This window comes from Aphis gossypii, chromosome X (genome assembly GCF_020184175.1).
Source record: "Aphis gossypii isolate Hap1 chromosome X, ASM2018417v2, whole genome shotgun sequence".
Classification (NCBI taxonomy): Eukaryota; Metazoa; Arthropoda; class Insecta; order Hemiptera; family Aphididae; genus Aphis; species Aphis gossypii.
Window position 1 is genome coordinate 21,635,334 of NC_065533.1, and position 13,309 is coordinate 21,648,642.

At 27.0% G+C, this 13,309-nt stretch overlaps 2 protein-coding genes and 1 long non-coding RNA gene across 7 annotated transcripts in view; 2 read left to right on the forward strand and 1 right to left on the reverse strand.

Moving 5' to 3' along the window:
- LOC114119693 (E3 ubiquitin-protein ligase mind-bomb-like) overlaps positions 1-1,902 on the forward strand; it is a 43,419-nt gene extending 41,517 nt beyond the window's left edge. For both annotated transcript variants that reach the window (XM_027981356.2, XM_027981355.2), the window contains exon 14: positions 5-1,902. In XM_027981356.2, the coding sequence (XP_027837157.2) occupies positions 5-154 (150 nt within the window). In that variant the 3' untranslated portion in view covers positions 155-1,902. The remainder of the gene's footprint in view (positions 1-4) is intronic.
- A 2,534-nt stretch (positions 1,903-4,436) lies between these two features.
- On the reverse strand, positions 4,437-11,616 carry LOC114129341 (uncharacterized). 3 transcript variants are annotated; one of them, XR_007606148.1, is made up of 4 exons: positions 8,868-11,616; positions 8,287-8,639; positions 7,518-8,229; positions 4,437-7,107 (listed from the first exon to the last, which is right to left on the reverse strand). It is a non-coding gene; the product is annotated as an uncharacterized LOC114129341 (long non-coding RNA). The 3 variants fall into 3 exon arrangements; XR_007606149.1 differs by having other exon boundaries at positions 8,287-9,955; positions 10,732-11,614; XR_007606147.1 differs by lacking the exon at positions 8,868-11,616 and having other exon boundaries at positions 8,287-8,453; positions 8,523-8,635.
- A 226-nt stretch (positions 11,617-11,842) lies between these two features.
- Positions 11,843-13,309, forward strand: part of LOC114119689 (acyl-coenzyme A thioesterase 13-like) — a 47,170-nt gene continuing 45,703 nt past the window's right edge. Inside the window, exon 1 of one of the 2 annotated variants that reach the window (XM_050208066.1) lies at positions 11,843-12,070. In XM_050208066.1, the coding sequence (XP_050064023.1) occupies positions 11,984-12,070 (87 nt within the window). In that variant the 5' untranslated portion in view covers positions 11,843-11,983. The remainder of the gene's footprint in view (positions 12,071-13,309) is intronic. The other variant, XM_027981349.2, reaches the window with a different exon arrangement.

Genomic DNA, 13,309 nt, shown 5'->3' on the forward strand with positions numbered 1-13,309 from the left:
TAAGAATATGTGCCCCGTGTGTCTGGATCGATTAAAGAATATGGTGTTTATGTGCGGACATGGAACCTGTCAACTGTGTGGTGATCGTATGGCCCCTGGTCAACCATGTCCTATTTGCCGTAAACCAGTTGCACACAAGATATTATTATACTAGACTCAAACAACAGAATCATCAATAATGATATAAATTATGATTTTCTATACTCTATTTAAATAAGACCGTGACCAGTCGGCGACCAATTTTCGTCGGGCAGCGGTCAGACGCTTAATTCCCATCACTGCTCGAAATTCCAATCGGGTATGCTAGCGCTGCGAAACAAGGCTACCCATGCGTAGAAGTCGGCCGCCTGGTCACGGTCTTATTTTGAATAGAGTATAGACATAATACCATTTATTTTAAATTCATATTATACTTTCACTAGATAAGATAAGATTTTGGAGATATCATTTCTAGTGTAACCTATCAATTGATTTGATTATTCAATTATTATTTATTTTTTTTTTTTTATTTATATAGAATTTATCTCTCATCATTAGATCATTTTTTACTTTTTACTGTAAACTTTTAACTTAATATGCACTTTGATTTATCCAAGTAATCCAAAGACATTTTAAACATATACAATAATAGTAGTATTATTATTATATGACTAATGCACATGTTTTTTTTTTTTGTGATTTTTTTTTTACTTAGTTTTATAGATTATAGTATTATAGATAAAATATACTTTACTCAATAGCAATGATAAATTGATTTTATATTGTTTTAAAGTTATTATTAATTCCAAAAGTTTAATTATTTTTATTTTTATCAAACTATATATTTATTGTTTGTCCAATGTTTATTTTTAATTTACAATCATACTATTTTATAAAACATGGTTGTATGGTCGATCAATTAAATTTATGACATCATTAACATTTAATCATATTAGTTTTACTTATCTAATATTATAATAATATATAATATTGGTTAAGTTTAATTATTATTATTTTTTATATTAATTTGCAATAATTATTTGGAATCAACCATTATAGTATACACAATATTATTATTAGTTCATAATTATTTAATTTTAGTTATGTATTCCTGGTTTAGTTTACTAGCATTTATTATGTTAATTTCTGGAAGTTAATAGTAAACAATGGAAATAAAACTTAAAATTATTATTATTTTTGCTATTTTTAGTAAACAATTTCTATTTTCTTTTATAATAGGTAAAATTTACTATTATTATTATTATTACTATTATTCATTATTATATACCACTACTACTCATTTAAACTATAATACATTTATAATAATATTATCTTTAGTAGTTGAGTCATAACTCATGATTATTAAAATCAGTAATAGTTTATTGTAATAGATTTATAATATTAATCTTAATAGCTTTATAATATTTATTAATATTAGTAATCGTTTATTATGATACATTATAAACTGTAGTAAGTAGTATAGAGGTGTGTTATACCAGTAGTATAATTATGGTATGCACCACCAAAAGTAGAAACATTAGTTAAATCTATAATTACTGATTTAAAATTTTAATTATATAATCAAATTAAATTGAATTCATTTTTATTATAATAGTAGTTTATAGTTCTAGAACAATAATCAACTTCAATGTATCATTTTTTTTTTTTTTTTTATTGAAAGTACAGAAAATTTACTATGTAGTCTAAAATGTTTAGGTTTTTAAACCAGTTAATTATTAATCATTATATTATTATATGCAGTTTTAGAAATTCTTTTATATAATTGTTTTCAATATTTTTTGCTAATATTTCTAGTTTAGTCTATTATTATTATACTCAAACATTTATAGCTTTCAATATTCTTATTCAACATTTTATAATCAACATTATACATTTATCTTAAAATATATCACTTTAATCAACTGCTGGTTATTTTTCAATCATACATTCTTCCTTCTTATTAGATACCTCTGAAAATTTTAGTTACCTTAGAACTTTTATAATCATTATCAATGATTATTAAATTGTTTCTACATGGCACTTCAATATCTCAATGTTAAAAGTAAATTGTTTTAGTTTTCAAAAGAAAAATATTATAGATTGTAGAAAATTGTCTTGATATTCATTGAATACAATCATAATCGTTGTTGAATTTTCAAAAAATATTATCAAGATAATTGTTGGAATTGCATACTTAGATAAATTAGATGCCATTTTAATATTTACTTAAGAAAAAAATTTATATTATAATGTATTTGATTATTATTTTCTGAATTAAAACAGAATATTAAAGTTGGTCATAATACGCAGATATATACATTTCAGTGTTTGAAATACATCTGTTTATTCTTTCATATTTGCTTTTCTTTTAATTTTTTAATTTTCTCATTTAAACTATACTTCACTTTTGGTCTGTCAATATTTAATGTAAATAAAGTAACAGTCTTCTTCTATAATTCAACCAAGTAATCCAAGATTTCCTGTCGATTTATCTCTTAGTACTCTTCTAATCACCATGTTAAACTTCTTTTACTAATATTTTGAATCAAAATAAAATTGTAAAATTGTTGATGTTGTACAACAATAGTATTCAAATTTTACTATTATAACTTCTCTTTTTTTTATGGACTGGATTAAAGAATGCTCTATTTAATAAAACTTACTATCTTAACGCATTTAAATAATAAATCAATGGTCATGAGGTATTTTATATAGCTATTGTACCACTGCCATCAGACATCGGTACATTTCTCTTTCATCTAAAATAATTAAAATATTTTTTAAAAAACATTTTCAATTATAAAATTATATACACGTGGTATTATGATGGGCTTCTTACAGTAGGCACATCACATTCTAATGTCCCATCCATTTGCCTAAATTGAAGGAGGACAGAATACTTCTTAAAAAATATGTGTCTATATCTTTTAGTTATCTTTTAATTATTAAACATTTAAACATTTAAATACGCACATAATTTTTTTTTACATTTCTCATCCCTCTTCTAAATTGTTCACAAATATTATTGCATTAGATATTTTAACGATGATGCCAATCTCTATTGAGCATTAAAATATATTTTACATCATACATATTATGCCGTTATAATTAAATATAATATAATAATAACTTACTAATACATTATTATAAAACACAAGCTGATACCGCACGGCGTTGCCCATCACTAATTAAATAGGTAATAATATCTGGGCTTCGCCTATGTGCAGGTTTTTGTTTTACGTACCTATACATTTTTTTTTATCAGTTTTTATATAACTGGTTGCTCTTTGATGTCTCGGAGAAATGTTAAAATAAAATATAGCCTATTAAATTATAACTTACAGTACTTATAGATTTTTATTTGAAGAAAATATTTTTGAATCGTTTTATGTATTACTAATGATTTAAATTTTTTTTTTTTTTAAATAAAAACTACTTTTTGTGACTTATATATAAGTCAGAATTTTTTGTATGCATTATCAAACTTTTCTCTGCTACTCTCTAGAACACAATCATATATATATATCATCGTTAAGGCAGCGTTCGTAAGAAATGTTTTCGTTTGACCGTTTTTCCTCCGACTTATTATACAAATCCGACTATCACGAAAAAGTATTTTCATTTTTCGGGTTGATGTAAAACCTATGACACTCACAAATAATGTGGCTTTCTATTGGTAAAAGAATTTTCAAAATCGGTTCTGTAGATCTAGGGATTACCCCCTACAACCTCACAAACTTTTCCTCTTTATGATATTAGTATACCTAGATATAAAAAATACATAAATAAGAGTTGAGCAAGGTCTACTGTCGATATAAAATATAAAACTAACTAATTTCTTGAGCAGAGTTATTTCACACTTCCCAAATATAGTTATAAAGTATTTAAAATATAATATACTATTATTATTTATTATATTTAATAAGTATAACTACTTATTATTTTACAGCTATTCACTCTGTTTACCTTCAATCTAAACTCCAGATCCAAACGTGAGACCGTCAATCATTATTCATTCTCAGAGGTTTTTATTAAGTGAAGTGCGAGAGCTTAGAATTACTACACCTTTAACATTGATAATAGATCAATTCACTCTAGTATTAAAACTAGCAAAATAACAACACAATCGATTCTAGTAAACGCAAATTTGCTGTGCCGAACAATATAGGTATTTTTGTAAGACAGAACCAACAGGTATCTACATGGAGACTGGAGAGTGTCTTTATAACGAAGGAAAATCGTAGCCAAGTAATAATTAACATTTAACATGTAGGTATAGGTAGTAATAATTAGTAATAATTACTTATTATTATATTTACTACGAAATTATTACTAAGATCCTATGCAACTACGTATACTGGTATACTGACATATTATATCTAAATATCAGGTATGTGACAGCTTACCATTTGATTTACCTATATCACACGTGTTTATTCTCTTTGATGGTCAGTCCTCTACATCCTTTTTAAACTATTATTTGTAGCAGTCATTTATTTGTAGTGCACTTACTACTGTTATCTGACATAAGCACCTTTTACATAACTAACACTAAATACTTCATCTACAAATCTATAAAATGTAGACATAATAATATCTCAGCACGACAAATCTTATATTGGATGATTCTTTTATTAAACAACACTCATAATTTCAAAATGTATTAATCTTTTTGAAAATATGTTTTAATAATTTCCAATTAAAATAAAAACAACATTTTATTTAAAAAAAAAAAAACTCATACTATTTATCGTTATAATTTTTAAGCTTTTTACTTTTTGAACGACAACATTTATCTTTAGTTTCACATTCTGGATAGAATATTTTTTGAAGTATTTCATTACAATATGAAAATTGAATTTTGAAGAGTGGTTTATGAGTTATAAGTTATAAGTTATAAGTATTTAACGTTTAATTGAACCGAGTAGTAGACCAATATTTTGCGGAGTATTGCCGTACAACACCAGTGCTTCAACTTCAGACATGAAAAAATAAAATAATGAAAATACAAATACACATAATTTATTAACTATTGTTTGATGATTATAGGTTATTAATAATTATGTAATTTGTTATTGTTATCATCATTATTATTTATTATTTAATTAATTTGATATTTTTATTATTCAAAGTAGGTATTTGTAATTTGTATATAATTATGCTAGATTTTAATTTTGAAAATTTATATTGTGTTTTATAAATGTTATGATTTATTTTATTAATGATTTTAATTAAATATAAATGATGTTTTAATTAACGTCCAAAAAATAATTATTCAGTTATTTGCATGTGATTATGTGTAATTTTAATACCAGGATCACCAGCATTTACCATTTTTTATACTTAAAAATAAGAAAAATAAATGTATTTTATCTTCATATATTAAATGTGTTGTTAAATAGGTATACCTATCATAATTTATATTTTATTGATACATATACATTATACATTCAAAACGTAATTATCCCTTTGTCGACCAACGGAACTTTTGAGTCCTCTGTGTATTTTATCCATTTAAACATAGGTAAAATAAATTAAGTACTATCTGACCATAGTGACTTATAAGTCACACCATTTTTAATCGATAATATTTCCTGAAAATTTTCTGTGAAATCATTAGATGACGTTAAATATATCACTCAATAAAATAAATATAGTTGAGGCCATAAAATAAATGTCGATATTTAAATAAATAGCCACAGCGCGAACTATTATAGAAAAGCATTGGGTTTTGTTATTATTATTTTCGTTATAATCCCGAGAACCAGAACGTAGGTACTATTGGTACCAGAGCCCAATTTAGGGGGGGCTAGGGGGGCTGCAGCCCCGGGCCTCGATATTATTATAATTTAAGTTGATAATTTAGAATTTAGATAATAATTAATTTTGGGGCCCCATTAGAAAATTTGACCCGGGCCCCAAAATTCCTAAGTTGGGCTCTGATTACTATTGAATACCATTATTATTGTGTATATAAATATGTGTTTATTGACAATAATCACGACGGACTTTGAAGTCACTATGGTCTATTGCGACATTTTTATTTTGTATAATTCGTGATAGTTTTATCAGGGTATAGTTTTGATGAATATTCTCATTTCTCATAGATAATAGTCATGCGATATGCACTCGCACGCCAAGTTTATTGTTATTACTATAGTTTTGGGGTATTATTGATATAAATTTTGTAATTTCATTTGTAATTAATAAAAAACTTAATGATACAAAAGTAAGTGTTCTACAATTTTGAAGAGCAGTAGCCCAAGGATTAATTACACAAGGTTTATGAATTACAAATGTATAATATCGAACATAGTAACCACTCTATGTTCTAACTAGAGTTTACAATGTAAAAAAATGTCTGTGCTTTATAATTATTATTCAAAAGTGGGTAAGTGGGTACCGCTCTGCTGTACATTAGGTGCCGTGTGGATCAGTGGATCCAGTGGCGTAGTTATGGGGGGGATATGGGGATAGATCCCCCCCCCAGAGCCTTTTTTTTTAATGTTTAAATCATTGACTTATTGAGCCCCCCACTTTATGTTTAACCAATAAATTGTATATCCCCCCCCCAGAACAAAATCATAACTACGCCACTGTCCGAGATCGCAACTGGCAGGCTATCATCCAGATTTCAGTTATATAATATTTCATGATTACACGATACCTCGTGACAACTTACTGAAAAGTGAAAACTTTACTTTTACAGTAAAAGTTTTACTAACGTCTGACCGTACGCCATATTGTACTATGTAGTATGACTATTGTGGTAATCTTGTGAAGCATAGAACATCAGACATCAACATTATAATAAAATAACATGACATAACAGTCAATATTATATTATATTAATATTATTTATATTATAATAATATGTCAAAATGTGTTGTTTATATTATATTTTATTTTGTTTATTAATTTAATTAAACATAGAAGTACCTATTTAAATTAAGAGTACGCGTGTGAATTTGATACTTGGAAAGTCCTATTAAATATTGGTAAGTATTACTTATTTTGTGGTTATATGTATGGTGACCGGGTATAAAAATTTAAATCTTAGCTTCTCCTTTGTCGTAATTGCCAATGCATACACCCATTTTGCCCATATAGACCATAGGTCATCTCCTTCTACAAAAATTGTATTTTTTAAAATTATTATTATTACCTAGGTAGGTACTATAAAAAACTAATTATTTAAAATTATTATGTCAAATCGTTAGATGTGTGTCTTATGATAACAATTCTATGAAATTTAAGTAAACTTAAACTAAAGTACCTATAAATATTTTAGTTATTTTTTTAAAGGTAAAATACCAAGTGGAAAATTTGAATAAATTAATACAAAACTTTGTTAAAATATAGGAAACATTAACAAATTAAATTAACTATGCTAACAACCAATTACATTGCATTAGCTCGAACCATAAAATATAAATTAATACTAAATTATAAAAAATCATAAACGTGTAGTACCTAATAATATTTTCAAAAAATTATTGCAATTTCATATACTTAACACTATTTTTAATTATTCGTACATCATACGTGACTATCTTGGTGTCATTTTTTTGTTTTTTTTTAAATAAATCATATAACATATTAAACACTGTGTTCACTTTGTCCAACTACAAGTGACCACGCAATCAACTTAGACCGGTGAACCGCAGATATCGCTGTCTCCGTGTCAGAGTACTCAGACTATTTGTCGAAGAAAATAGTCCACTATATGACTATATACATGGCTAAAATTCGCCGCTAAATACTATTAAAAAAAAATAAAAATAAAAAATAAATAAATACTATTAATACTATTTAGCAATGACTATATAGCTTTGGTCCCCCGACTTTACACACGTTCTCGAAGGCGGCTTTCAAACAACCGCGATCGAATTTCACCGGTCCCTATAGCATATAAATAAAAAATCATAAATAATAGTTATTGGCATTATCATTATTTTGTTTTCTGGTTTAAATAATAATAATAATAATAATAGTTTGTTTATAAAATATACAATATATTTTATCTAATTAAAATACTCTAGTCTATCACCCGAAATTACAAAATAGTCAAAATGAATTCCATCAGCACATTCGATAAAACAATAAAATGGTCTTCGGCTGTTGTCAGTGTGTCGGTATTTGCGACATTAATGCTACCATTATATGATAGCTTACGAACAGGAGCTTACAGACTTTCAAATTATCTTAACAAGGTATGGCCGATAAAAGTTTCTTAAAATTGGAATAGTGCTAAAATAAATTGACGGAAATAATTAGTTGTTAAGTAATGAGTTATTACAATTATACTCATGTCTAATGTCATTCCAGAATTATAGTTTGTCACCGGATTACTTTCAGTCATTCCAGGTGTTGGCTGATAATCATGTGGACGGACGTCTTATTTTTAAACTCTGACCTTTGAAATTAATACCATCAAAAGCCATTGCTTGAGTAGTTTCGTCAATAGATCTAAACTATATTTGAATAGCATTTACATTTTTGTTCAATTTTATAGTAACATTAAATACAACACATGTATATACCTCCAAAAAAGCAAAATGTTTAACTAAATTAATTTGGCATGCAAGCACAGGATTACCAGCAGCTTGAGCTAATCGAGACAAATGCATCTGCTGATTAAAGAACACCATCATTTCATCCTAAAATACATTAAAAATATGTTAATTTGTAGTATATCAGTGGCGGATCTACGGGGGGGATAGATCCCCCCGTGGTCGTGGAAATTAAATCTTATTTTGTAAATTTAGTAGAATAAAGCTTAAAAACCCATACATGTAATGTAAGAAAATATTTTATATCACCCCCTATGAGAAAATCCTAGATCCGCCACTGTAGTACATTATATTAATAAGTAATGACAATAATACCTCAGTTACACCAAATGGTATGTTTCCAACACAAAACCGTCTCGCCTGGCATGTAATAATAATATTAAAAAAAATTATTTACGATTTTCATGGAATATTCATTATGATGTTAAAACGTACATAAGATATAATTATATAATATAATATATATTATACAGGGTGATTTTTTTATCAAACAACACTCATTATTTCAAAAAGTATAGATTTTTTTTCATTTTTTTTGTTTTCAAATTTTTAGATACATGATTTTCTACAACTGTATAAAATTTTAATTTTTTTTGCTCTTATATTTAATAGTAAAATAACTATCAACTTTTGATTTTCAAATGGCAACCTATATTAATAATTGCATAAATTAATAAAGCCATTTTTTTCATGAATTTTCACGTTAAAATTTTTAACTTTCATTGATCCGTCGGCGAGTTATAGCTGCTCAAAGTTGGTTGGTTTTAGAAAGTTTTAAGTGTTATACCTACATCAGTACTAATTAGTCAGAATTGGGATTTTTATTTGTTAAGTCCAGTAGCTCAGTGGCGTAGCCAGGGGGGGGTTTTGGGGGTTGAAACCCCCCCCTTGGGCCGTATTTTTATCAAAAATATAATGTTTATAATATAGAAAAACAATCATTTATTCGTGGTAAAATGTATTCTGTTATGCCGTATTCACGTTATCGACTGCACTGGTGATAATAATCATTATCATTCAATTATTTTATTATTTCAATACGGTTGTAGATTTATTTTATTTCATTACTAAAAAGAACCCCCCCCTAAAAAAAATCCTGGCTACGCCACTGCAGTAGCTATAATAGTAATGAATTCGATATCAACGATCCATGGTGTAGCGGAGAGTGGTGATAATATTAAATTTGTACCTGTTATTACCTAGCTGTTTTATTGTCAATTGTCATATAATTATAATATTAATTGGACTAATATTACTACTATAAATACTATTATTCGCTTATCGCTTTCGATTACCGACTCCGACGATGATGCATAATACGTCATTCTAATAATAGATACCGATTAGTGATTATGAAAAGCCAAAAGTTAAGAATACCCTTGTATTCTGTAACTCCGCCCCACCTAGAACATTAAATTATTTAAATTTATGAAGCAAAATAATAATCTTGCGTTCTGTATAATCACAAAACAATAATTCCAATACCATAGACCTTATACTTATTACCTAGTATAAGGTTTATTATTACCTATATTAATATGTACATATCCGAGAATGTGGATCACTATTATATATTATAGGAGTGTTAAATTTTAATAAAATGATAGATATCATTGTATAATGCATACGAAAAACGATTCTGAACGAAGATGATTTGTCTGCCTAGGATATAATTTCCAGTGGTTGGTAAAAATGTTGGTTTATGTTTTAATGGCCTGAATACACCAAAATTTAAGTTATTTTATAATTATTGTAAGCTAAACTTATGAAAAATCTTGTATTACATTTTCAGCTCTTAGCTATTTATGCAAAAATTTTTATGAATTATACCTACAAAATAATTTGAAAATATTCATGATATTGACGAATTTTTATCAATATTTGAACTTCAAATACTAATAAAAAATAAAAAAGTTGTGCCTATGTATTCTTATAATTTTTTAATCACTATAAGAATAGCTTATTATTATATTATATTATATTATATTATTGATCTTATTATTTTTTTAAAAAAAAATTCATATAAAATTGGTAAATAATACGTGAAATTAAAAATTATATTATTATTACCTATATTATTGGAATTGTATTATTTAAAAAAAGGTTTGGCGTTTGGCGTTTTTACACAGATGACGCGAAGTACAGTATTAGTTAAAAATACATCAAAATAATCAAATACCAATTTCGTCAATGAAAATAACACATGGCTGGAACTTTTGAATCCTCAAAATTACCGAAACCGTCTCCGCCGACTAGACGACCAGCGATCCAACAACTAGCGAATCTGCGTCCGACCCGCGGCCACGTTCCTTGCCCCATCAACGTCCATGTTTGACTGAGCAGACACTCCCCGATAGCTCCTGACATCTATAATATTGTTGATCTTCATATCTGTTATTACATGACTGCAATGTCAAAACATTGCTTTAATGTTTTATGTAAACTTCTCGAATAATTTACGATTGCGAATCAACTCAATAGGAATATCGTCCGAGTGTCCGACACCGTGGGAAATCTCCCGGGCAACGGGTACAGCGTCGTTTATTTTCTAGGTGGCCAACTATTAAATTTAATTTGTTTACTTCTTCTCTTAATTCTTTCATCTCATTTTATAATTTTGTTACAGTGTTATTTTTTCATTTCATAATCACATGCCACCTTCCCAGGTAGCAAAAATACAATGCTAATATCGTCGCTGCGACAGATCTTACGACAAAATATGCATTTTCTGCCGCAACTTGCGCAGATGATAGACGGAAATGAGTGACCAACTTATAATTTATAAATGTACACAACTACACAGAGTATAATGGTTTCAATACAATATATTACTGCAACACCTAGCGTACAGTATATACCTATCTTAAATCGTGATTATAACACGCAGCAATCAAAAATTAAGCAGTTATATTTTTAATATTGCCGATATTGGTATCTACCTACAAGATTATTTATTAATTTCGTTAGGTAAATCATTTAGTTACAATTATTTTATATTAATACAATAGTCAATAATACTTATTGGAAGTTTGATTGTGTATCACATCGTATTTTTATTTTACCAAATTATATGTACCGTACTTTTTACTATTGACTTTTTAATCACTGACTTTTTTACTCGAACTTTTTTGCCTAGGACTTTTACCTACACCTCAAGGCTCGGACTTTTGGGGAGTATACTGTAAAGGTTGAGAAACGATGCTGTAAAGCTCGGTGTATATTTATGACATAATAGATATTATTCTTGTGTTATCACTGCGGCTCTAGATTATCTTAAGCTATGGTTATCACTGAAAGCAGTGAAAACAGTGAAAACTGATTAATCACTATAGGAAATCAAACGAATTATGAATTATTACTTATAGTTAAGATTTTCTTATGGTATATATCTTGTTAATCCGATATAATTATTGAATGCATACAATATTATAATGAACAGCAACAAAGTATTAGAATCAATACGAAAAATTTTGAATTTTTCAATCAAACGTGGTGGACTTGATAGAGTTTTGGAAAAGGTATAATTAATTGCATTACATATTATTAACAGTAGTGACTTACATTCTAATTAATTATTGTATTATGTCGTACTACAATATTCACTCAGTGTATTTAAATATTTTAACTCGTTAATATATTGATATTATAATTTTGACTGTGATAGGAGTAATAAATGTATGTGAATATATATTATAGGGAAATTGTAGGTATTTAATGATTGGATTTAAATAAAAGTGACACAGAATATTATGTACCTACCCATGTATATCATGCACAAATATGGTGGGGCTTGGGGGGCTAAGCCTCCCTGATTCCAGATTCCATCTAAGCCCCCCCAATATTTACTCTTATATTAAAATTACATGTACCTAATAGTAATCAAATGTTGTTTTAGACTGCTTGCTCCCTATGACTGTAAAAGTGTACAATATGGTCAATATAAATTTTTTTTTTTAAATTTTAATTAAAGAGTCAATTGATTTATGAAATATTGGGAACATAAATATCATGCGATATTTCGAAAACAGTGCATCATGACTTAACTGCACGGTAAAAATGTGCGTTAAAATAATACCCGTGTGTTTGGAGATTAAAAACATGGATAAGATCAACAATGCTCCAAGAAATATTCAGGAGTTTAGGGTTAATTAATATTAAAAAGGATATTTATATTGACATGGTATCAGTATTAAATGACTTTGTCAAATTCAACAGGAGAGTAAATTTAATACTGTAGTTACCTATTATCTAGTTAATAATAAATATAATATGTGCATTGAGTAATAATTTTAAACTAGAAGCTATTAAATAATAAAAAAAAAAGTAATATTTTAATTTTATGTGGAGGGGTGTGGGGAATTTTTGTGAAATCTATTAAAGAGCTTAAGCCCCCACCAATGTAATTCCCTATTTGCGTCCATGATCATATGAACATGATAACTAATAAGTATTAGAAGCATTTACTATACAAACTAAAATACCTGTTGTACATTTAAGTAAATTATCTAAGTACTTAAAGAAATTAAAAAAAAAAAAATATATATATATATTAATTAATTTTTTTTAATTTTAAAGAGGAGGAATAATTTCATATTTTCATTCAACCTCCATAACTGTCATTGTATTTTCCATTTTATGTTTTCAACAATTTTCAGCACTAAATTAAGCTATTTTAAATTATTAATATAATTTTGTGAAGAATAATAATATAATCTTAACTTGTATATATTAACCAGTTTATAAGTGTTAAATAATAT